This window comes from Mastigoproctus giganteus, chromosome 6 (genome assembly GCF_048544385.1).
Source record: "Mastigoproctus giganteus isolate SK-2022 chromosome 6, ASM4854438v1, whole genome shotgun sequence".
NCBI classification, from domain to species: Eukaryota; Metazoa; Arthropoda; class Arachnida; order Uropygi; family Thelyphonidae; genus Mastigoproctus; species Mastigoproctus giganteus.
Window position 1 is genome coordinate 212,526,370 of NC_143580.1, and position 26,475 is coordinate 212,552,844.

The following is a 26,475-nucleotide window of genomic DNA, read 5'->3' on the forward strand; positions in this document are numbered from 1 at the left end:
ATAGTACAAAAAGTATAGTACAAAAAAGTATAGTACAAAAAGGAAGTATAGTACAATTTAACTACAAACCTACAGGCAAAAAAATTATCAAATTATTATTTTAGGGTTGCCCGTAATTAAATACATTAACCCGTATTTGTGTCTGTAAATTGCACATGTTCTATGGTTGATTTGCCTGTTTGCTGGACGAAAAAACCCCAGTTACTGGGGAGAAAAACCTTGCTATCTACGTCTGAGACCAACTAACTCAGCCACGGAGTGAAAAGAGCCCATTAAAGTTCCTCGAGTCATCGACGGGATTCGAACCCAGGTCTTTTCCACCCGGTGTGGGAAGGACGGTGACGATACCACTGTGCTACCCGCGCAGACAAAAGAATCTACAGGCAAGAGAGATGTTGGTCGACCAAGACAACGATGGCGAGATCAAGACCACCTCCAAGAGCTACAACGGAACAGGTCTTAAAAGACCTAAGCCGGATCAAGTTCATGATGATGATGATGAGTACAAAAAGAAGAGATCATTGATATGGAGATAAGTAGACGAACATTTCAAGGAAGAATGTATTTTAACTAACTAAAAGTTTATGTTTGGAGAAAAGAGGTACCTGAAAAGTGTAAGATGGTACTCTGTAGATCGTAATATGTGCCAAGAATCACCTATGGTTCGGAATCGTGGGTAATGCGAGAGAAGGATATTAGCAGAATGCAAGCAATGGAAATGAAGTTCCTGAGAGGGATTTGTAAGAAAGACTAGGAGAGAGAGAGATGATAAGAAATATGGCCACTAGAGAAGTGGGAGAAGAACGAATACAAGAAAAGATTGAGGAACAGACTGAGACAGAAGAGAATGGAGGACTACCAAAGAGGATGTCAGAAATAGAAGCTGTGAATAAACATTGACGTGGAAGGATGAGTGAGCGAACACCAAGTCGAGAAATAATCGATTAGAAGTTGGAAACGACACTGTTTCAAAAGCATATGTTTTGAAAATGCTTTCAAAAAGTCGCGACATAAACCTGGTCAAAGACAACAGGGATATTGAAAAATATTAAATACAGTAACTGCTTCGTTAGGAAGAGTAAAACCAGTAAGAAGAAAACAGAGGAGGTAAGTAGAATAACGATCTAGTGAATATTTGATTAGTAAAGTCAATGGAAAGTGAGAAGGACGACAAATTGGAGTAGTAGATCTCGAATCCTGACTGTCCCATAAAGTTATGATTTCATTTACGCGAATGGGAAGGTCGTGACAGTAGACACACAGCAAGATGCAGGAAGAAATATTTTTTCTAAGGTTCTAGGAAGTAATCGTATTTCAGTGATTAAATAATGGCACGTAAGTTTGCCGTTCGAGGGAAAGCAGAGATTAAGTGAGATTTTTGACCAAACCCCTGATGTTAGCATACTACTAAAATAGCTTACGTGCATAGGATAAGTAATAGTTTGGCGACTGTTATGTACTAGGCTCTAGAGAAGATTACTAATAAGAGAATCGTGCTGCTGAACTTTATTACAAAGGGTACTAGGAAAGTTTTGCAATACAGCTTTGTTTATTTAATTTTTTCAAAGTAATTTCCTCTACATTCAATACACCTCTCCATCCTCCGAAACCAATCTTTAAACCAGTTCTGCCAAGTTTCACTAGGGAGTAAAGCACACTCGTTGTCCCAAGCCCGTAGAAGGTCCTCATCACTGGAAAACCGCCTCCCTTTTAGCTTCATTTTCACATGCGGGAACAGTGCAAAGTCACAGGGAGCAAGGTCTGGACTGTAGGGAGGGTGCTCGAAGTTTGTCCTGTCGTGGTCAAATATTCGGTGCAGGCTTTGGCGCGGTGAGCTGGAGCATTATCGTGATGGAGGTACCAGGTGTCCATTCTTGACTTTGGCCGCAGGTTCTTCATAGATCCAATGACTTTAGGCAGGCATTGTTCAGTATACCACTTAGCTGTGACTGTCTTCTGCGTGTCCAAAACGACACGTTCCACAATTCCACTCGATTTGAAAAATACAGCTATCATTTTCTTCTTTACAGATCGGGATTTTCTGACAATTACGGGTGTGTCGTCATCATCATCAAAGACCCAAACTTTGTTTTGAGCCTTGGTCGGCAGATCGTAATAGTACAGCCAAGTCTCGTCACCTGTCACGATGTTGTTCACATACCGAGATTGTCCCTTATCAAACTTTTTTAACATCTCCTGGCACCAAGTCACACGTCGTGTCATCTGCTCTTCAGTCAGTTGATGCGACACCCAGAGAGAACAAAGTTTCTTCACGTGCAAATGATCTTGCAGAATCGAACGAATTGCTGGTGCATTTAGGCCCAAAGTATCCTCTATCTGTTGGTAGGTCACTCGCCTGTTTTCGTCAAGCATTTTCCTCACAGCAGTAACGTTTTCCTCCGTAACTGACGTTCGTGGCCTTCCCGGCCTCTCAGAATCCTGCAGAGTGAAATTTCCCCTTTGGAATTCTCTATACCACCTGAATATCGTTGTACGATGTGGACAATCATCATCTAGTGCAAGAGTCATTTCTTCTAAGCACTGGTCTATGGTTAAACCACGCACGAAATTATACCGCAAAACTGTCCTTATCTCATTTCGTGACCACGATGCCATCGCAAGCACTTTACACTCTCACTACTAATGAATAACTGAGCCCATCGACTTGGCGTGGCAGCTACTATGCACGTATGAACATGTCTCAACATGCAGCAACAAGCAGCTTCCTGTGATTCATTGTTGCGTCATATTGCAAAACTTTCCTAGTACCCTTTGTATGAACAGTACGAGATGCCCCATAGGTGGCACGACGCGAAAATGGATGGATGGATGGATGGATGAGCGTTCGGAATGGCCACGTCGAAGTGAAAAGGATCGCAGCGTAATGAAAAGAGCCGGTAGAGACAGTGAAGATAAGTAAGATGGTGAGTTGAAAGCTGGATGAACTGTGGCTCTCAGTTTTAAGTTCACCTCGAGAAAGGACTCGATATCATCTTGTTGATGCCCAAGTGCTAATCTTGAAATTAGTGTTGAAGATACTGGCGAAGCAAACTTGAAAATGCCTGGTAATAAAGTAGGTGCCACTGGAGAACGATGGATTATATTTATCTGAAATTCCTCTTGAGGCTTGATAATGGTTACGTAATAAGTACAAATCCGAAAATTTGTTGTTGGTGAGGAAGAGAGAACTTGAAAAGAGAGAACAAGCAAACTTGAAAATGCCTGGTAATAAAGTAGGTGCCACTGGAGAACGATGGATTATATTTATCTGAAATTCCTCTTGAGGCTTGATAATGGTTACGTAATAAGTACAAATCCGAAAATTTGTTGTTGGTGAGGAAGAGAGAACATCTCTTCTTTTAAGAAATTAATAGTTTTTACATTACCGAAGCAATGTAAAACAATATACAGAAGCATTATAGAAAGCCCAAAAGAAGTGGCAGATGAGTGCAATGGATACTTTTCAATGATCTTTACAGTTGGAAGACCATTCGAATCATGAGGGATAAGTGACAAGGCGTCGGCCTATAAATTAAGTAATATATCCATCTCGAAGGAGAGTATATGGGAAAAACTACAGAAGCTGAATGGAGGTAAGGGCACCAGGAAGGATGGTATACATCCTGTTATGCACTCGCGTGCAGTCTTTTTTAAGACTGCATGCGAGTGCATCATCCCGTTAAGAATGTTGTTAAGATCATCTGAAGTTAGCGCTTCTACAGTCCAGGGAGGGGAATCTTCGAGGAGATACACTGAACTGGAGAAGCGTTAAAGTCTCCTTCCTCAATCCACAAAGGAGGTGCGAAGGACGTGATGGGCAACTGCAGACCGTGAGTTTGATTTCAACAGAGGATAAAATCATAGAGTTTCTGATTAAGAACATAATACAGAACCAACTCAATATAAATGTCATCCTTAATGGATCATAGCAAGGGTTCATAAAAGGGAAGTCTTGGCTGACCAATCTAGTGAATTATTATAACGAAGTCATAAAACAGTTGGCTGCAAAAAATAAATTTGGCATTGACTTCAGTAAAGCTTTTGATAAGGTTTCCCATGAAAGGCTATTTATATTATACAGTATTATATTATAGTGTATTATATAAACAAAAACAAATTGGGATTAATGGCAAGATCCTTCATTCCATCAAGGCCTGGCAAAAAGACAGAAAGCAGTTATACGTGGACATACTTCAGGATGTACCAGTGTAACAAGTGGAGTCGCTCAAGGATCAGTGTTGGGAACACTTCTGTTTCTTATTTTCCTTAACGACAATGATGAGGGAATGCAGGAGAAGCTGTCAAAGTTTGCTGATGATTTTAAAGTAGGAAAGGTACTTAACGACCAGAACCAGGCCATTCTGCTTCAAAAAATGACTTAGATCTGTTGCACAAATGACCTGAAAAATGGCAACTGAAGTTTTATGCTTCTAATGGTAAAGTTTAGCATCTAAGGAACAGAAATACAGGAGTTTCTTACAAGATAGAGAGGGGAAGTTAAAAGTGGTCCAGGAAGAAAAAGACTTATAGGGGTTACGATTCATTCAGACAAAAAAATTTCCATGCAGTGTAGACAGGCGGCTAGAAAAGCTGGTGGTACCGTATCTATGATATAAGTGATATCTGTATATAGGACCTACGCAAGTAAGGAAAGGGACGTCCATGACGTCTCTTTCCTTACTTGCGATAGTGAGACCGCATTTAGAACATTGTGTTCAGGTCTGGAGGCCATACTTTAAGAAAGACGCAAAACTTCTAGAAAGGGTTCAGAGAAGGGAAACTAGAATAGTGAAGGGTAATAATTGATGTCCACATGAAGAACGGCGTAAAAGTTTTCTATAAAGCTTGGCTACAAGACACTTTAGGGGGACCTGATAGAGATGTATAAGGCCCTGAAGGGAATCAGTAAAATGAACGAGGGTATACTGGTAAAAAAAAAGAACCGGGTGAGAGACAAAATTTTTGGAGAAACAGAAGGTTGCATCTCATTAAGTTTACTTTCGAGCAGTGTGGTGTATATCACTGGAAAGAATTACCTACAATAGTGGTCGAGGTGGATAGTCTGATAAAATTCAAATAGGAGGCCGTTGTAGCCGGGTGCTCAAGAGCTAGGGTACAGAAGTACATGCGCTTCGAGGGGCCATAGTTCAATCCTGCATGGCTGCTAAATACGGTAATGCTCTTGTGTTCTCACTATCTTGTCAGCCTTCAGACCTTACGTGGTCGTCCCGGAGTATAAAAAGAAAATTTATTTTATTTTATTATAAAATAAGAAATGAGATCAGATGGAGCTGGCTTGAGACAAGGTTATGAAACCTAACAGCCAAGGCTGAGAATAACTGTATGCAGGGCAGTTTGAGTTAATTGATGGTGGTAGTGAAAGGAAACACTCCGACCCGAAACGAAACACTCGAAATGCAATTTATAGAGGACTGAACATATTAAGGTTTTTACAAGACGAAATGAGGTTCTGACGAAGGGAAATCCAGAAATAGGATCAACAGAAGTGCAGGTTATTATATTGTACTGATGTGCAAAACTTTAAGGCCGCTACACACGTTCAGGTAACCCTGTCAGTTATGCCTGCGCAGGCACGCCTGTACAGGTCTGCCGGACGCCCATAGTGCATTCACACGCTCCGGTAAACCTATCACCATTCATTCAGTCGGCTGACCATGGCATCGACAGACGAGGTTTTAGCAATAGTTGGCTTATTATTTGTTTTTTTTTTCATTGAATTTATGTAATTATTAATGATAGTCGATTAGGGCAATCCCCCAATCTGCACTGCGCCTGCGACGTGGCAGGCGCACTGCAGATCAGGCAAATCGAATTATTTTTCATATTTCCTCCGGTCGCCTGTGCAGGTCAAAATAACTGTGCAGTTTTATCATCCACACGCTCCGGTAAACCTGTACAAGCGTGCCTGCGCAGGCATAACTAACAGGTTTACTTGAACGTGTGTAGCAGCCTTAAGGACCAGTCAGGTTTTCACCTGTAGCTTCTCATAGGAGTGGCCTGGATATGGGAAAAGCATACCAAACGAACCTCGTGACAGAAATGATGAAGGACACAACACCGACAACAATGGAAACAAAACGGTACAGAGGGACTTTTATTTAAAATGGCAACGTAGCATTGGCTGCCATGATACAGATGCATCACTGCCAAAGATGGAACAAAGGGAAGAGGTGGTCCTCAGTAGGAGATATGGCCACCCCTAATGTCGATACAGGCTTTGCACCGCCTGTCCATACTTAGAACAATGTTGTTGATAAGTTCTTGCGGTAACATCGTCCATTCCTCTGTCAGCGTCATCTTTAGCTGGTGAACATTTTCTGGTAGGTGTGGAAGTGCCGCTAGGCGTCTCCCCGGAGCGTCCCATATGTGTTCAATGGGATTTAGATTAGTGGAACGGGCAGGCCAATCCATACGAACAATGTCCTCACTTTTCAAAAGCATATCAACAGCTGCAGTGCGATGAGGTGTGGCGTTATCATCCATAAACACGAACTCGGGCCAATGGCACATCGGAACAGACGCACATGAGGAAGGATTACCTCAGTACAGTAGCGTGCACCGGTTACAGTACCGCCTTCCAGTATCTGGAGTTGTGTACGTCAATCCAAGATAACGCCTCCCCAGACCTGAACACCTCGACCGCCATAAGAGATGTTTGCAGGGTGATACAGTGTGCCAACCTCTCGCCAGATCAGCTGACGTCCAGAATCGCTGCTGAGACTGAATCTACTCTCATCAGTAAAGAGTACCTTAAGTAAAGATTTTGTTGTTATTGTTATTTGGTTTTTAGGAGCATTAGCAACTAAGGCCATATTGCTCCGGGAATATACGGTGGTCATTCCCTGACCTTTCCGCATCCTCTGTATTTGGTAGTGACGGGCTCGAACCCCGGTATAATCAAGAAGCGTGTGCTACGCACTGCTGCTCCTTCCCACCTGGCTACGGAGGCGCGTAAAGATTTTGTGGTTGTAACCTTTAGAAATAGTGTTGGCCCTTAAGTTTTGCACACCACTGTAGTAGACAAGCCACTTTGATATTGGGAGATATGCACAAGTGGTCGTCATGATCCTGTTTTCCAGAAAGCATCTTGGGGGATTTCTGGAAAACAGGATCATGAATGAAGAATAAACTGGAAAGCTCTTTGGTCTTTGTCCGTGGTATGTAACTCTGCAAAGCAAGGAGAGGGTTGAAAATGTCCGATGAATATTGCATTATAATTTGCATTCCGTTAATTTAAAGTCAATTGCATGTTGACCTTATGCATTAGTTTGGCTTATTTGTCGAGGGCTGAGTGTCAGACAACGTTAACTACAAAATTTCATTTTTGTTTTGAGACAACTTTAGTTTAACTTTATACAAATAACAATGCATATCATGTCATTAGAAATGTATTTCTCTAGTAGTTTACAAGTTAGCTTGGCCTATAAGCACATTTCCGGTAAACCAAGAAAATGTCAAATGTCTTTTCCTTGGTTAATTACGTACAAAAACGTTTACTGCAATATGATTTTGTAGTTAACGTTGTCTGACACTAAATCTTCGTTATGATGTATAATAATTCAGATGTAATGGGTAATTGATATGGGAGAAGACTAGTGAGAACAGAATCGTGTTGCTGAAGCGATTTGACTTATGAGAATATGTTGAATTTATTGGTGAGATCTATATCTCACCGACGTTTGCGATATTCTGCGCTTGGCATTAACCTTTAAATAAATAAATAAATTCTTTATTGCTAATAAGTACAGGACATGTACTAGAGACAATAATACTCAACACGGCGACATGGCCAGGAGTTTTACATTATAAATGAAATTATAAATGAAATTAATTGGCAAAAAAAAAAACCGTTACATGGAAATTATGAGTTACAAACATGTAAATTATAATAATGAAAAATGAGGACTAAACGTCATAGGGAGGAAATTATCCCAGTTCCACAGATGGAATCCACTGGAGGAGCATGTGACGGTATTTGTAGTCGGTAGCTAATTTCTGAAGGTCGACTCCAAGACGGAGCAGTGCCTGAATTTTGGGGAGTGCCTGGGCAGGTAGGAACCGACTACACAGTTTCAACCGGTTGTATTTGAGGATTAGTGTGGGCTCTGACCTCAAGGATGGCGTAGGATTGTGCCACTGACAGAAATCCCAGATGTTTGGGGCGTTTATTACTCCTGTGTACATTTTTACTGAAGTCATTAAACGCCTGCTGTCAATTAACCTCGGGAGCCTGGGTACATTTAGCTGCTCAGCCATGTCAGTTGTTCTCAATTGAGGGGGTCGGCGATGTTTATTTGTGGCCCATTTCAGGGTCCAGTATTCACAGGAGAACACCGGTTTTTGAAGTGAAGGCGACGCAGATGCCCAAATTTCAGCAGCGTATAAAATAGCCGGATAAACAGTGGCTTGAAGATATCTGGTAGTGGTTGCGGCATCGTTGGAATGAAGTAAGTGTTGTTTCGCTTTCCAGCGTAGGGTGTTAAAACGCTTCCGGAGGTATTCTGTGTGATCATTAAATTTCAGCTTCGGATCAAAATAGATCCCGAGATCTTTATGGCAGGTAACCACTGGAATTAGAGTACCTAAAACTGAAGGTTGAATTATTGTTGGTTGCTGTTTCAATGAGTAAGTCATTATTGCAGATTTTGACGGGTTAAGGTTTAATCCAAACATCTTCAAGTAAGTTGAAAGAGTGGTCAAGTTCTCTGTGATGGAAGACGTAATTTCCATTGGGTTTGTAGACGGTGGGATTAAGGTAAGAAACTTTATATCGTCGGCATATATTAGAGCATCATCACGATGACTCATGAAAGGAATCAGAATCGCTGAGAAGAGAAGGCCAGACAGGACACCACCTTGTGGGACTCCTGCATTAATTTTTCTTGTAAAGTGGGTTTTCTTCAAAGTGAGGTGGACACTTCTATTCTTCAATAAGGCGGTGAGGAAAGCTAGTAGGTCTCCATTAATCCTGAAGAAGAATTGCAGGAGTCTGAGAAGGCCTGTGACGTCTAGGCTGTCAAAAGCAGCTTCAATGTCAGCGTACACTATAGCTAATTCAGATTTAGTTTCGAAGGCTTGAAGAATTGATGTCTGTGCGGCCATGAGGTTTGTTATGGTGGATCTATTTTCGACTGCGAAATGGAACTGTTTCGGCTTCTGTGGCATCAGCTGTTTGTTTAATGCTGGAAGGAGTACCTTTTCTAGAAGTTTGAGGAGGGTGGAAGAAGTTGAAATTGGTCTGAAATCTTTTAGGCTTGTTGGTGCTTTGACCTTAGGCAGTGGCCTCACAGAGTATTCATTCCACTGAGCAGGGAAAACTCGTGTGGAAAGAATAGGGTTGTAGATTGAGAGTAATGCATCTAGGATATAGGGGCTAAGGCATTTAATTATGAAATGAGGTATCTTATCACGGCCTGCGGTACTAGATGGTCGCAGGGAGTTAATAGCATATATCAGTTGCTGTCTTGTGATGGAAATTATGGAAAGGTCATCAGTAGGAGCAAATTGGGAGTTTTGGAGAGGAATTTCAGCAGAGGCGGAATTGGTATTGAATCTTGAAATGTAGTCCATCCAGTTATCTAGATCAAGATTTGAATTAATGCGACTGTGTCTTGATGAGTATAGCGCTTTTCCTTTAGACAAGGTAGCATCAGTGTATCTCTTTAATGCCGATGCCTTGAGTCTGTTGAACATAGCTCTTGCTCTGGAGTATAGGATTCGATCTTGGGTTGTGCCAGAGATTTTCCACTGCCTGTGAAGGTACTGTTTGTTGTGGAAACTGCACGCTAGATCTTTGGTCCACCAAGCTCTAGTTCTTGGAGAAATGTGTAAGGTTTTAGCTGACGCATAGAGGGTGACTGTATTTATCCATCTAGTGATTAGATCAACTGCGAGGATTGGGTCACATCCATCAAGCACATGCCATGGAATAGACTGCGCTGCCTCGAGGCACTTTTTTGGATCCAGAAAATTCGGAGAGAATATGATTTTCTTTTCAACAGTATTATGGTAATTGAAGTTGGGCATAGGCAGAACAAGAAGTAATGCAATTGGGTCGTGATCTGAATTGAAGGACGTTTCTGGTGGAATGTCGACTCTGCAAATTCCAGAACATAGAATCAAGTCAAGGCGATTGGTGCCTCTCGTTGGCTCCTCATTGATAATCGTCAACTTTAATGGAGAGAGATTGTTCATTAGTCGTTGAAAGAGAGGGCTCAGGTGGGGTGGCTCAACTGTTGCAGTATCTGGAGCTGGGGGTATGTAGATTGCCGTTAAATCGATTAAACAGGCATTAAACTTCACAGTCACGAGTATTGCTTCATAAAATAAGGAGTTGCTAGATGTGACGTGCACAAATTTCATGTTGGAATCTTTGACGAAGATGGCAACACCCCCGCCTCTAGATTGAGATCTTGACGTGAAGAACGATGAAAATCCAGCGGCCGGAGCATAGGCTATTGACTCCTGGTCAGGTTGAAGCCATGTTTCTGATAGACAGATTACATCCATTCTGTTGGACAACAAGAGTTGTTTGAGGGTTTCAAGCTTATTTCGGAGACTCCGGACATTTTGGTAGAAAATTCTCAGGGTGAGTTGAAAGGGAATTTTTATAAGTGCTGATCTATTTGTAGATTGTTTTGAACACCTCAACAGATTAGGTTTTGTGGAATTTATCCTGTTAATTGAAAGTGATTGAAAAGCAGGGTTATGTGGTGTCATATCGGTATGTTTATAAGCAGTAGCTGGGGCAAGAAAGTGATTGGAACTGGACATGTGGTGCAGTGGTTTTCGACGGTCGAGAGACACTAGTGTAGTTTCACAATTTGTTAGTCATGCAGGGGGGAGCTGTGTCATCTTTCGGTTTTGCTCATAAGATGAAGTGGAAGTGGATGGTTTTGGGTCTTTCGGTTCATAAAAAGGCCTGATTAAAGTGCCAACTGGCCATACAGTTGTGGATGCAACAGATCTGAATGCCCGACTTTCGCAAACTACTCTAAAGGACGAGTAATTTTGCGTTTTCTTGAGTAAATTTGCAGATACTTTGGTATGCAGTTCTTTACTCATTGCAGCCTCAATTTCCTCAGTAGTTGTCAGTGGCCCCAGTCGGGAAATAATAGACTTCTGTGCTGGGAGGTGGAAGACATGCTCATCGATTTCAGAATAGAGGACGTGGAGGTACCAATCCTAATCTGACACTTTTCCTTGATATTGGCAGGGTGGCTCTTAATTTGAAAGGGTGTCCTGGGGAAATGAGGGTTCTGATTAGCTGTTAATTGAGATGAAATAGAACGGGTAGCAGCGATTTTTGCCCAAGATTGTTTGTTCACGACAAGTGAGCAATGGCTGCTTTCAGACAGCAGCACAGATGGTAAAACTGAGGTCAATTTTGGCGGTAGGATGCTAATTTGGTGGGTTTCCACTTGTGGATCGCACCTCTGTTCAGCTGCTTGACACGAATTCATGACCGGGACTTCGCTGCTTCCTACATTAGGGAATTGAGGTTCCTCTGAAAGGTGATTGTCTCCCTGAGTATTTGGGCAACATTCCAATTCAGCGGGATTGTGTGAGGTCAAAATATCTTTCTCTGCGGATTGGGCGGTGATTTGAGTATTGATTCTGTTAGCTGGTTCATTTTGTTTGGAAAACTTATGAAAATATCCTCATATCGGTGTCCCATAACTAAATAGTTTGCATTATTAGTTGAATATCCACGTTCTCAATATGGAAAATCTCAATATCCTCCTGTGATTCTCTGAAAACAAAAAAAAAAAAACGCTCAGGTCAGTGATGGGGAACCTCTTTGAGACTAACACTAATGCACAGATTTTACGTGTCAGTTTATCTGTTTAAAAAGTGAAGCAAAATTAATGCCAAATAAATTCACTTTAGGCTCAACTTTGGATACGAATGCCATACGTTAGCGATGCATGGCCGAAGTGGTTTCTTTGCTAAATTAAGGTTTAATAAAAGAAAAATAAAATTAAATAATAGTTTTTGAGATGAATGCTACTAAGTTATAGAGTTATGAACATCAATGGCATAATAATCAAATAATAAACGAATAGTGAATAATACACATATAGTTATAGTTATTACCCAGTTTATTAACAAAACAAATTATAATAAAATATAATAAGATAAAACCAGTAGCTTTCGGGACGCGTGTCCCTTTGTCAACTGACAAGTTGGACAAAGGGACACGAATAGTGAATAGTTGACTAACAGTGCATACACTGCCATCTGGCGGTTGACAGTCAAAATACAATGAAAGGTTTGCGTTAATGTGTTTGTGATTAAAAATCATGAATAACATACAATACATTTTACGTCTGTGGAATTCAGAAAACAAACTCATGTATGAACACGGCTAGACGGCTCTTATGTTGAGGCTGATGGCCCGGATATTTTATAGCGGGTCATATAAATATACCAAGCGATAAGAAAACGCCGGCTTCACAGATCTAGGAGGGGGGAAGTAGAATTACCACATTGCCTACGTACTGACCAATGTGCGAAGATTAAGGCGTCTCTATGACTAGGAGTGAGTCAGCCACGGAAATATCCACTCTACAAAACCTCTAGCAATCACTTTAAGACTAGGGGTATCCTTGCTTGCTTCAGCCGTTGTTCCTTTTTGCTAAGCTGTCAAAGTGATGAATAGAACTGCTGTTGAACAAGAACTTAAGATGCCACGTCTTGAGAATTCCACGTTCTACCGCGCAGTTAGATAAAAAGCTTTGGGGTCGCAAAAGATACGCCTTTAGGGATAGGTGTCATTCTGATAAAGCAAAGGAATAACATTTCAACTATGACATCGAAGAAAAGCATGGACAGAAAGAGAAAGCTATGTGTACAATATCAAATATTTACAGAACAGAACGGGATCTGAAAGTCTCGTAAATTTTAATAGAGATGTTTCCGATATGTCCATCATATGCCATTTACCCAAGAACTTTCTTTAACTCAAGGTTTTCTCTGTCAGAATACTCGATTCTGTTAACATTTGGAGATTTTATTTATTTATTATTTTATTTGCCTGTGATTTTTCTAACACATTAACAGAGGATAACCTTCCGTTGCTAAGCAACCTAATTAACCGCACCTCTCCGTTTTTGACTACTTTATAATATTAAATGAAATAAAAGAATACTATCAATTTATTTATTTATTTATTCCAATGTAAGGACGATCACTTCTAGAATTCACTACACCACTACCCCTGCGGTGTGCGCTTTCTTGTGCAAGGCGTGCCAATTTAGCTTATCGCAAGATAGTAGTTGCATAGTTCACAAAACACCCGGCATGCTGTACGTTTTTCCAATTTATTATACAAGGTCAGAGTCTTGAACAAACGTACACACAGTTCCAGACAGTGGTACCCACGACGAAGAAAACTACCAGTCCTATGACCTCCACTCACCCAATTACGGCACAGTTTCAACTTAAGGAGTATGATAACATGTAGATGATAAATGTTTGGGTTCTTTCTTCTGGTATGTGTGTGTGTGTGTTAATTCATCTACATACAAAAAGTTATTTAGAGATTCATAAGTGAAACTCACGTGTGCTGCACTGGATTGATTAAAACAGCACCGACAAGCGCAGCGGAAGGGTAAATGTCATCAACCGGATGAGATCACTGTGAAGCCCTTAACTTTGGTAATTAAAAACAAAGAATAATAATTAGTAATAATTTTTGCTGAACTGTCCAATGGACACACGTGGATACTCGCCACTAGATGCGATAATGATCTGCTGATAGAGAGAAATTACCACCTGTCATGCAGTTAGTCACTGTCCTTGTTATTAAGAAATCTTTATTTTCTGGTTTGTAGCAATAAATGGTATTTGTGGTGAATAAAAATAGATCTTTTGATCCACCACAAAAAAAAGAGAAAGAAACGAGCTCATCAAAACAACACCTTCATATGCGTGACAGAGGCTCAAGAACATTTCTTTTCTGTTCAGCACAGCAACAAACATAATATCCTGTACTTCCCCTCAAATACACGTATAATGTGATATATGTGAAAAATAAATAAACAATTCTCGTATTTTTATTTGTTAGGTTTGTTTAAATTTTAATGAAATTTGAGATGGCTCAACAAATCTTTCTAAAAGAGCTAATTATAAAATTTCATGAAAATCTTGGACGTTTTGAACGGACGGGCAAACATAGTGAAGATAATAAGCTCTTTACGCATAAGCTAACGTGCATAAAAGTATTGTGGGGTGGTAAGTCACCTCCCCAACCCCACAATACTTTATGATGATCAAACTCCTACAGGGTCTCGCTAAGGCTTTTTTGATATACGTACTTGTTGATTCAAACGAAAACATTTTTACTTTTTATTATGGGGGGAGTTTTCTATTTCAACCCAAACGCATTTACAAGGATCAAAGACATTCAATTTGATTGAACATCGGGACCAGTTAATGGATATTACGCATTAATGAAATTCTTAATGCCGAAAGTAGAAAATCAGCATATTTTTATAAGCAAAATTCAGAATATAAATTTAATAAAAATGTAATGACAGTAAAAAGACAATAAAGGTTTGCATTAATGTGTTTGTGATTAAAAATCACAATTTTTGATTAAGTCTATTTGCATTTTAGAAAAAGACTGTAAAGTGTACACTGAATGGACAGAAATCATCGGATACCTACCTAGTAACGGGTAGGCCCAACTTACGCCCGGACAAGGGCAGTCACATGGCGAGGCATTGAGTCCACTAGTTCAAGAAAGCGTTCCACAGTTATTTCCAACCATGATTGCTGCAACGCTGTTCATAATTTCGTCGCATTCCTGGGTGGAGGATCCAAAGCTCGAACGGGCCTTTCCACAGCATTCCAGAGATGCTCCACGGGGGTTCATGTCCGATGAATGGGGAGGCCATTCCATGGTGGTAAAATCTGCGAATGCTCTTCGAACCATGTTCTAGTCACCACGGCTCTATGGGAAGCGCATTGTCCTGCTGGAAGAGTCTATTGCCCTGTGGGTGCAGGATGACCATGAAAAGATGCAGATGATCTGCAAGGATGGACACGTAACCTGGACCGTTCAGAGATGCGTCTAGATGTACCAGAGGTCCGAACGTGTGTCAGTTGAACACGCCCCAGACAATTACCGACCGTCTACATGTCTGAACAGTTCCTTGTTGACTTGACGGGTGCATAGCTTCGTGCGGTTGACGCCAGATACGCACCCTTTCGTCGGCTGAAATAACTGGAAAGGGGACTCATCGGACCAGGAACCCCGTCTCCAATCATCCAAGGTCCAGTGCCGATGTTCTTTCTGCCAGTTGAGGCGTAGAGTGCTGTGTCGTGGTGTTAGCAATGAGATTCTGGTGGGTCGGCGGCTCCCATAACCTACTGCGGCCATTGATCGCCTGGTGGTCTTGGTGGAGACGTTTCTGGCATTTCCTTCATTGAAGTCGGCAGTGATTTGTGCCAATGTCGATCTCCGGTTGGCTGAAACAATGCGAGATAGACGACACGGCCACTTTCATCCACCACCTCTCTCTGCCCACAGCGCTGTCCACGATGAGATGTTATTCCGGAAATGATGTATTCCCGATACACTCTTGATACTGTCGAACGGGGATGGTTCAATTTCTGTAACGCCTCCGCGATAGAGTGACTCGTGCGTCGAACACCCACTATCATCCCTCTTTCAAAGTCTGTTCTCAAGACGTTTATCCATACTAACATAAAATTACCATCTACGTGAATACACTGTACCTATATACCTACCAAGCGGTGCGTTCGTCCACTTTTTTTTTCACTTTAATCGAAAATATTATAAACTTCTGCATTTTTTGTCCTCCAAAATATTTCTCTTTATCACAAATGCAGTCTAATTATGTCTAAGTATTTTTGAAAGATGGTGGTCATTAACAATACACGAGAACGTGAAAAACAACACAGAAGTAAAGAACTGTCTTTATCAAAAAAATATAAAAATGTTTACTGCTAAGACCAAAGCAATGAATGCCTAAATTTTACATTAATATGCGTTGTACATTAATTTAATTACATTTATTAAATAACTGCTTATATCATGCGACGGTATTTTCTGTCATAGTACAGCGAGGGCAAACCAATGGCTAGGAAAGTACAGCATAGAAAGTACCCGCAACCAGCTACTCATAACTAGTTTATAATATTTAAAAAAGGACTTTTTTTATTTGAAGATAAATTTGTTAAATTTATGATCTAGCAGCCATATTTAGCTGCGAAAACAACAAGAGTGGGAGCTTTCAAACGTTGTACCTTTTCTAAACTATCAATAAAGAATATTTACTATTAGTTTTTTTCCTACGTCACGCGAAAATTCCTGTTTCTTTCTTTCAACTTACTTTTGACAAGTGGGCCGAAAAGGGTTAGTCAGCCTACATAATATTTAAAATATACTGGTATTTTATCCAGTAATATGAGACGCTAATATTTATTCTTAAATGTGTAATATTTATTGTATCACTGATAGTTTTTTTAAATGTTTTAAAAATATAATAGTGGCTGATAGTGTTTGATCTTTCCTCTAGATTATAGTCAAGGTGATGCAGACACTCAGGTGGAATCAGCTCCACATTCAGAGGTTTGTATACTCGTAATACTTTCCTTTTTCCATTAATGCTAGTTGCCTTTGGAATTTTAATATAACAGAGACAAAACATACTCGTGTGCCGTCTGTGGAATCTATGGACTATGCAGTCTGCTGAAATTGAAAATAAATTTAATTACGAATATTATTCAGAGAAAAAAAGAAACAAAATTTGCATGTTTGCTGCTTTCCTGCAACCAATAATCCAAGCTCTTCAAACCGGTGTAATAAGATCATTACTGAAACATGAGACAGACTGCTTCAGATTGTGTCGGCCGTAAAGTGCAGCCGCCCTTCTAATTTAATAAATTTGGGTTGTCTAGCAAAAGTAGCTAATCAAACCGTGTTTCAATGTTTCAAAACAGTTGAAAGGTCAAATAACACTGTCGCACGACTTAAATAATTTAACGGAACTGCATTTTGGAGAACTTTTTTCTTTTCTTTTTTTTTAGATATTCCAATTTCAGAACAGTTAAATTTAGGCTGTATAAACGAATACATCCATAATTTCTCATATTTATAAACTCGTTAAAACATAAAAATAGAGAAGCCGAGCCGCTTCAGAAGGTAACATTGTGAAACTGCTACCACAGCTTATTTTTTTAGTCTTAAGAAACAACACGAATTTTTGCCATGCAAGATTATTATCAGCAAAGAAAGATGTTGAACAAACAGGCAACAACTTGAATCTAGTAGGATGACAGAAAAAAAGAAACATTAACATTCTTGAGCGCGCTCCTCTGATGAGTTTTTAATTGCGGATGAGGTGAGATTCCTAATGACATCTACACCGTTGCTCACACAAGTCTTAATAAAGGATAGAAGGCAGAAAAAGGAGGTGAAGAATATGTGAAGAATACCGAGAAGGCTGTTAAGAGGGTTTGAAGAAAGTCATGATAAAAGCGATAACTGATACATCAGTATTTTACACGTGAAACATGCGATATTAAAATCTAATATAAATATTTTAGAATTTGTATACAACGGTGGTTTCAACTTTTTTAAGCTTATAAATTCAACTTTTTTAAACTTAGTGTAGAATTGCCATTCCGCGCCCTGCTTATTTATAATTTTATAAATTGAAAATGTTCATAAAAGTTCTGAATTAAATACACAAAATCAAAAGCATAAACTGAGTACAAATTTCTAAAATAAATATTATAATTCTATTTTTTTTTTCTTTAAATTAAATTGCGGATTCATCACGTAAAATCCGATTCCACTAGCCTTGTTAGATTTATTAGATTATAATATGCATAGTTATTTTATTTTATTTATTTATTTTTTTACTAAATTTTCTATTCCTATTTTTAATTTGTCACATCAACACTTGGAAGAATTTTACACCTTTACGAAATTAATAGTAAATGATGATATTTAAGGATGTGCACTAATTTTTGTAACATTTCAAGAGCTAAACAATTATATAAATACTTATAAGTGTTACCAATAAGAATATAGTAAAGTAAAATTATAAAACAGAAATTAGAACACTTGATCATTACTTCTCTTTTAATCATCTACTATAATAGAATTAAATAAATTAAAAGTTTTCTACTTTTTTCTCAGAGTTAAAAAAATCCAAGCTTGTTTATAATATACCCAACTTCTCCCCTCCCAACTTCGAACATTCAAAACATTCCGACTGCTATCACTAGAGTGGTCCAATTTCAAAACAGCGTCATATATCGCGGTTCGTCGTAAACGAAGCCCCATGATACGTGTCTGATGGCACAGGGGAATTTTCATAAACGTCCTAAAAACGCCTACGAGGGTGACACTGTCGACAGAACCACAGATGGAGTATGGATCGAGCATGACAGCGCATCAAATAAGGAAGAGCTACCTTCATGATTAACCATTCAGCGTTGCCCATTGTCAGGGATAACACTGAACAACGTAGAACATATGGATAACATTATTCGAAGGATCAACGTATCGTAGTTGTTTGGCTTCGAATTATGGCCGAAGCGCTCTGTCCATGAGGCATCGGCATATAATAATTGCATGTATTTCCATGGTCGGTCTGATGCTCTGCTGGAAGAAATGTCCGAGCTTCTTGAAGAAAAAAGCCATGCAACCCTAGCGTGAAACCGACTAACTTAGCTCTGATGTGAAAAGTCCAAAAAAAGGTCTCCACCGAGACAAGATTCGAGTCCCAGGACAGTGATCATAATCACTATACTAAGTATAAGGACCACATAAAAGTTGTTACTACTACTACTCAAAATCAGTGAAAGATGATCAAATGCAATACCTATTTCACAAGTTATGCCGAAAATCTGTATTACACAGTTTAGTCTACAAGTGACACTACAGTATAAACTTTAGAGCAGGGAATTCTAAACTTTGTTTTGGGGCCCAAAAATATAAATGCATATAAAAACCAATTGACAAACTCCACTGACCTGGTGGTCATGCCGAAGTACAAACAAGAACATTTTTTGCCATAAATAACAAATCGTGGAGTGACGTCACCCAAATTCTCCACTCAAAAAGAAATTCAAGACAGCTTTCTCGGCTAGAAAACTCGTGGCCACTGTCTTGTTCTTAAATAAATTCAACAACAGTTTACAAATAGCTTGACTAAAAAATCTCTCTTCTTTGGATTTCAGCCTGTTTGATTCTATAAGGCCTCATTCGTGGACGTAAGCATAAATCTACGATGATGTACATTTGTACAAGATCATATCAGTTGGTGAAAAAAAAAGCGCTGAAAGACCGAAGGGAACTGTTGCCTACGACATATAATACCCCCCCCCCCGGTGGAGGTATCGTAAAGCTGCAAAAAAGACGGAATTATATAGAAAAATAATCAGATAGTATGAATCAGAGCTGTAAATACTCGATACGGTCTACGTTGATAATAATATTTGTAAAATAATAAGAGGAGTTTACCTCAATATAGTACGTAGAACACTTACGTATGATACCCTCCAGAAATTAAAACGGAAAAAACGAAAAAATCGACAACTTACCGGTACATTAAAGTAAAACATAAATAATTAAAAAAACAATTTAACACAATTCAAATCAATTTAAAACAATTAAAAATCAAATTAACCAATTAAAAGAATCTAACGAAAATATTCAAAACGATTTTCCTTCCTGAAGCTGTAACTCTTTTCGAACGTATGTCGTGATCACAGGAATGAAAATTACCGAATCGGGTTAAACCTTAAACATAAACAGTGATTATTTGTCTTCGCATGCGCGTAAAGGTCCACGCATCGGAGATTAAATATGGCCGCCGAACATTAACAGAATTCTCGTGTAATTTAATTTCTACGGTTTTTGCAATTAATAGTCGCGTATAATTACGTTGAACATTAAGTATTTTGGCCTCGTTAAATAAAAAAAGTATGTTTTTCGTTAATGGCATGAAAGGCTAATTCTGACGCTGCTGAACGAGAAGCACGAACTGAGGTTTCATGTTGATTTACACTAATATTAAGAGAAAATCGCGTCGAACCTTGGTAAGACGAGTCGCAATCACCGCAAGAAATGTTGTATACCAGATCATTAATTTGTGTTGCGAACGCGAAAAGAATCGAGCGATTGTTCAGTATAGTGTGTAACTTCCGTATTGGCCTGGCTACAATTTTAAATTCGGTATTTTTAAAGAATCTATTAAGCTGTTTCTGCCACTGTTCAACATATGGGACAGAAATCAAGTAATTTTTGATATTACTATTGTTGGTTGGTGTAGTATTTTGTATCCTATCCTGTACCCTAATTCGGTTTATCGTGGTAATGGAATAACCCCTGTTTAAGAATCTGCTAGTTAATATTTGTATTTCTGAGTCCAAAGCAGATTCCGTCGTTGAATATTTATAGGCATTTAGAAATTGATTAAAGATAATCGATCTTTTGTAGGTGAACGGGTGGTAGCTATTATAATGTAGAAGCATACCGGTGTTTGTAGGTTTTTGATAGATGCTAAATTGTATTTTATTCGAGTCCCGGGTATGTGTGAAATTTAGAAAGTTTAATGACTTTGTATCCGTATCCTCCCTTTCCAATGTAAATTTGAGTCTAGAATGAATATTATTAAACGAATGTAAAATGTCTTGGATAGTACTACTATCAGTAATAACTAGAACATCGTCTAAATACCTCCCATAGTATGTGATACGGGGTCGAAAAGGTGTCAAATGTATCTGCTCAATCGTTGAGAGATAGATCTCTGACATTAAGCCGCTCAGGCTCAAACCCATTGGTAATCCAAAATTTGTTTGTACACCTTGTCTCAAAAGGTGATGTAGTTGGCCTCAACTAACAGTTTAATTAAGTGAAAAATTTCCTCAATAGATAGCTTCGTATAATTAATCGGTGTCGAGTTTTTATTTAACATATCCCAAATAATATCTAATGTGTATTCAACGTTTACATTCGTATATAACGAGGTAACATCTAATGAGAATAAATTGTCATTGTCGCCGAGTCTACAGTCTTTAAGATTATTAAATAATGTATCGTAGTTCTTAATCCCAAATTGTATTACCTGTCTAAAAGGTTTTATAATGTTATATACGTGTGGCTAAGGATGAAAATGCCGAGTTCCTGTAGGAAACAATAGGTCGAATAGGAAATCCAGTCTTGTGTAATTTTACCGGACCGAAAAGTGCAGGAATATTGTACGTTCTGGCCTTCAATTCCTTTAACTGGACCATAGTAATGCAGTCGTTTTTTCGATACATGGTTAACGTTTTATTGTATTGATTGACCAAATTGGTTAACAGTGCCGGGTCTACTTCAAGATAAGTGGAGGTATCTGAAACAACTGAACCTAACTTATTAATATAATAAGGTTTATCTAGTATTACCACTGTATCTCCTTTATCTGCCCTCTGTATAATAATGTCCTTATTTCCCCGAAGTTCTCGTAAAGCTGAACTGTCATGTGTATTCAATTTAGGAAGTTTCGTTTCTTTTATATTATTCACTATTTCAAGTGAATAATATAAAAGAAATAAAAGTGAATAAATACAAAAAGATGTATTTATTCACTTGTTGAATAAATACATCTTTTTGTGGAACATTAAGAAGTCCAAATTCAATATCAATTACGCATTGTTTTTTAGGTAGTTTTCGAGGTGGTAAATTATAATTTAGTCCCTTGGATAAAAGTGAAATCTGGTCCTGTGATAGCGTACATGAGGAAAGATTTGTAACCTGTTGATATGTCGGTTCGTTGAATACTGGGTGAGGGGGTGTTCGTGAACTAGCTGACATATTCTGTGGTAGTACGTTATGTGTCTGTGTGTGTGTGGGGGGGGGGGTTGTCACCCAACTCGTATGAACTTGGTCGCAAACCCTCGACAATGTGTTAGAATTCGCATGAACGTATTCAGGTTTAACCCGATTCGGTAATTTTCATTCCTGCGATCACGACATACGGTCGAAGAGGGTTGTCAGCTTCAGGAAGGAAAATCGTTTTGAATATTTTCGTTAGATTCTTTTAATTGCGTTAATTTGATTTTTAATTGTTTTAAATTGATTTGAATTGTTTTAAATTGATTTGAATTGTGTTAAATTGGTTTTTTAATTATTTAATTATTTATATTTTACTCTAATGTACTGGTAAGTTGTCGATTTTTTCGTTTTTTCTGTTTTAATTTCTGGAGGGTATCATACGGAAGTGTTCTACGTACTATATTGAGGTAAACTCCTCTTATTATTTTACAAATAGAAAAATAATCATAAAAAATGGTAGTGCAAACATTTTAAGTGATCCTTTATAAATAAATAAAAGGATATTTATCCAAAATTCGTTCCTTCTGACCGTCTTTAAATGAAGCAGAGTGCCGAAAGCAATCACATCCTCCCATTCATAGAGTGTCTTTTCATTTTAAAAGTACTGCGCACGCTTTGAAAACACTAATCTGAGATAAAACGCGCGCTATAAAGGTCTAATACCCCCATCCCTACAGCCAACAGAATTATACACTGAAAGAACGGAATGCATGGGACACCTGGTTCCTGGGCAATGCAACGCTGTCACCCCTCTCGATAGTGGACGGACCCACCGCTTGGCAGGTATATAGGTACACTGCATTCACATAGATGGTAATTCGATGTCAGTATGGATAAACACTGTGATTATTATTTTGGTTTTTTTTTTTTTTCCGGAGCATTAGCAACCAAGGCCATATTGCTCCGGGGATATGCCATTCCTTGACATTTCCGCATCCTCCGTATTTCGTGGTCACGGGCTCGAACCCCGGTCTAATCAAGAAGCGTGTGCTACGCACTGCTGCTCCTGCCCACTTGGCTACGGAGGCGCCTAAACGCTGCCTCCATAGTCAAGTGGGTGCCCGATGCATGGGTCACTCTATCGGGGAGGTGGTAGAGAAATTGCACTATTTCCGTTCGACAGTATCAAGAGTGCATCAGGAACACGCCATTTCCGAAATAACATCTCATCGTGGACAGCACTGTGGGAGGAGAAACGTGGTGGATGAAACGTCGGAGAGCGACAGTGGCACAAATCACCGCCAACTTCAACAAGGGAGGTGCCAGAAACGTCTCCACTAAGACCATCAGGCGATCATTAGCCGCAATGGGTTATGGGAGCCGCAGACCCACCAGAGTCCCATTGCTGACCCAGCACTCTACGCCTCAACTGGCTAATTGGAGACGAATCTCCTGGTCCCGTTTCCAGTTATTTCGAGCGGAAGGGAGGGTGCGTATCTGGCGGAAACCGCACGAAGCTATATACACGTCATGTCAACAAGGAACTGTTTTCAGGCAAGTGGACGATCGGTAATGGTCTTGGGTATGTTCAACTGGCACACGTTGGGACCTCTGGTACGTCTAGACGCATCTCTGAACGGTCCAGGTTACGTGTCCATCCTTGTAGACCACCTGCATCCCTTCGTGGCCATCAAGTACCTACAGGGCAAGGGACTCTTCCAGCAGAACCGTGGTGGCTAGAACATGGTTCGAAGAGAGATTTTACCACCATGGAACGGCCTCCCCATTCACCGGACATGAACGCTGCGGAGCATCTTTGGGATGCTGTGGAAATGTTCGTTCAACCTTTGGATCCTGCACCCAGTAATGCGACGGAATTATGGACAGCAAGCATGGATGGAAATACCTGTGGAACGCTTTCGTGAACCATTGGACTCAGTGTCTCACCGTATGCATAGCTGTTGATAATTAGTTTTTAATTACATGTTCCTTGTAGTCTTCTTACTATTCTCTTTTATATTCTTCTGCTTATATTTCTAGAGGATATCTGTATTCCTCTTCTCTTCTGTTCCTTTTTCTTCATCCTCTCCCATTTTCCCTTCTTCCTTTCTAAATTATTTTGAGGTTCTCCTTGTGACAACCTCAGTACGTGTCTCTTGGTAGTAGAACCTGGCTGCCTCTTCGTGGCTTGGGACGGGAGTCTCGGGGTAGGGGAGCCTTTGTTCTCCTTCCCCTGACTGCTAAATGCCAGGTGCCGGCTTACAACATACAACAAAACACACTTTATACACATAAAGATACAAACATTTCATTATATATATTTTTTTTATTTTTATTTTTTTAAATGCTGGCTTTGGCACTTTGGCGTTAGATAACTCGGCGGCGTATAGGGTAAACCCTGGTTACCATCTTTACATACAAGAATACTTTGCCCTTAACCGGGCGAAAGGTAGGCATCCCATGACTTCAGACCACTCAGTGTGTAATGTTATAATCTATCTTACTTAACCACATTCGTTGCTAACTGGAAAAATCTGATACAAATGAACTGCATAAATGTTACACCTTACACAACCACCTTTATTTCTAAGCAACAAAGTAATTGACATTACTATAAATGACTTCACTGCAACAGTACAAGAATTTTAAAACACAATAAACGGCAAAAATCAGTTATATCACAATCTCTACACAGAAAGAAGATGCGATTTCAGTACATCCTATGCAAGCAGAAGCAGTGAAGTAATGGCAGCAGAATCATGCTGTTCTACTTACAGTTATTTGCTGAGCAGAGAGAAAGATTTTGTTCGTTTCTACCATGCCCGCACCAACACGTTGGTGACGGGAGCACACGCCTCAGACTTATCTTCAGATTTAGAACTAAAGATGCTGCTATTCAAAATCACGAAGTGAAGGCACATTTCATTTACAAGCCCTCGCCTAAATAATTAAGCTACCGGAGAAAGCATTTCAATCTACATCACTACAACTTAAAACGTATTACATATTTGTGCCCTTAGCTAAAATTCCAGGCATAGTTAGTACATACTGCGTTCCCTGCAACTTGAATTTTACTTTATTTTAATTTTTCCGGCCAAGTTGAGATAAGCCTAAGATGTTGCCACGGTCGCACAGGTATTAGTGTGGCCATAGTTGAAACGAACAAAATCTTTAAATGAGAATGGACCTGTGGCACTGCATTCCATTTTTTTTTTTTTTAATGTGAATCCCAAACACGAGAGGTATTGGAACCTATAGTACTTAGTACCGTGCTTGGGTTGGAGGTTGAGAAGACGAAAGAAGATATTTGTTGACATTGGACTTGAACTTCTGTAGATTGTAATTTTCAGGAAATATGTATGAAGGAAGGCTGTTCCAGAAAACAGCAGTTGAATGAATAAATGAGGAAGATGAAAGGTTCGTTCTGTGGGTTTGAAGTTGGACAGTAAATGGATGTTGGCTGGTGGCGGCACGTGTTCGGACTGTTTTGAAAGAGAGAGCGGGAATTATAGAAGCCAATTGAGAAGAACAGTGCCCATGGATGTATCTGTAGAAGAGGTATGCAGTAGAAACAGTGCGTCTATGAGAAAGCGAGTGGAGAGACTCTGTTAGAGATGAATCATTAATTAACTTAAAAACGCAGAGGGCGAAAGAGAAAACCAAGTTTTTTTGATGCAGAGGAAGCAATATTTGTAATGTGCTTGTGCCAAGAGAGATTAGAAGTCAAGTTAATCCCCAAATCACCAAAGTTAATCACCAAAGATAAGCATAGGAGCAGAAGAATCCTTTTTGCGAGATATAAGACAAAACTGAGTTTTAGAAGGATTTAAATCAACTAAGTTGTCTTTGCCCCACTGGAGAATTACCTGAAGATCGGCATTTAAGGAATTGGTTGCAGATTTTCGAGAAGTTGAAGCTGATTGAGCAGGACAAGTTTTCTCAAAATGGAAAGGTGAATGCAATGTGCTATCATCGGCAAAACTATGGATAGGATTTCCAGTCAATGGAAGAAGGTCGTTGATATACAAGAGGAAAAGAGTGGGGGAAAGAACTGAACCTTGGGGGACACCAGCATTAGTGGAGAAGTTAGAAGACAGAGAGCCATCTACCATCACCCTCAGTGAGCGATCAGAGAGAAAACTGGATAACCAATTACTAAAAACAGTTGGCAAACAATAAGATGGAAGCTTGTTTAGAAGACCTTTATGCCAAACGCGATCAAAAGCCTTTGAGATATCAAGAGCAACTACTTGTGTTTCACCGAACCTTTCCATTGAATTAGTCCATAAATGGATAACATAAGCCAGAATATCACCAGTGGATCGACACTGACGGAATCCATACTGGCGATCGTTGACCAGACGAAAGGTTTCTAGGTAGTTTAAGAGTTGGCGGTTAATTGATTTCTCCATTACTTTAGAAAGAGTAGAAGTAATTGCAATGGGACGATAATTGGATGGGAGGGATTTGTCACCCTTTTTAGGAACTGGCTGGATATGAGCAAATTTCCAAGCAGAAGGAAAAACACCTTTGGAATAAGAAAGTGAGAAAAGGCGGCAAAGAATAGGAGTAAGTTCAGGAGCACAGGTTTTGAGAACAAGTAGAGACATACCATCAGGACCTGGAGCTTTCTTAGCATCGAGATTCATCAA

The 26,475-nt window shown here is 39.5% G+C and overlaps 1 protein-coding gene across 1 annotated transcript in view; it reads left to right on the forward strand.

The window, feature by feature from the left end:
* LOC150084931 (uncharacterized) overlaps positions 1-26,475 on the forward strand; it is a 114,062-nt gene that overhangs the window by 28,423 nt on the left and 59,164 nt on the right. Inside the window, exon 4 of the mRNA XM_090376395.1 lies at positions 16,569-16,621. Coding sequence (XP_090232521.1) covers positions 16,569-16,621 — 53 coding nt within the window. The remainder of the gene's footprint in view (positions 1-16,568; positions 16,622-26,475) is intronic.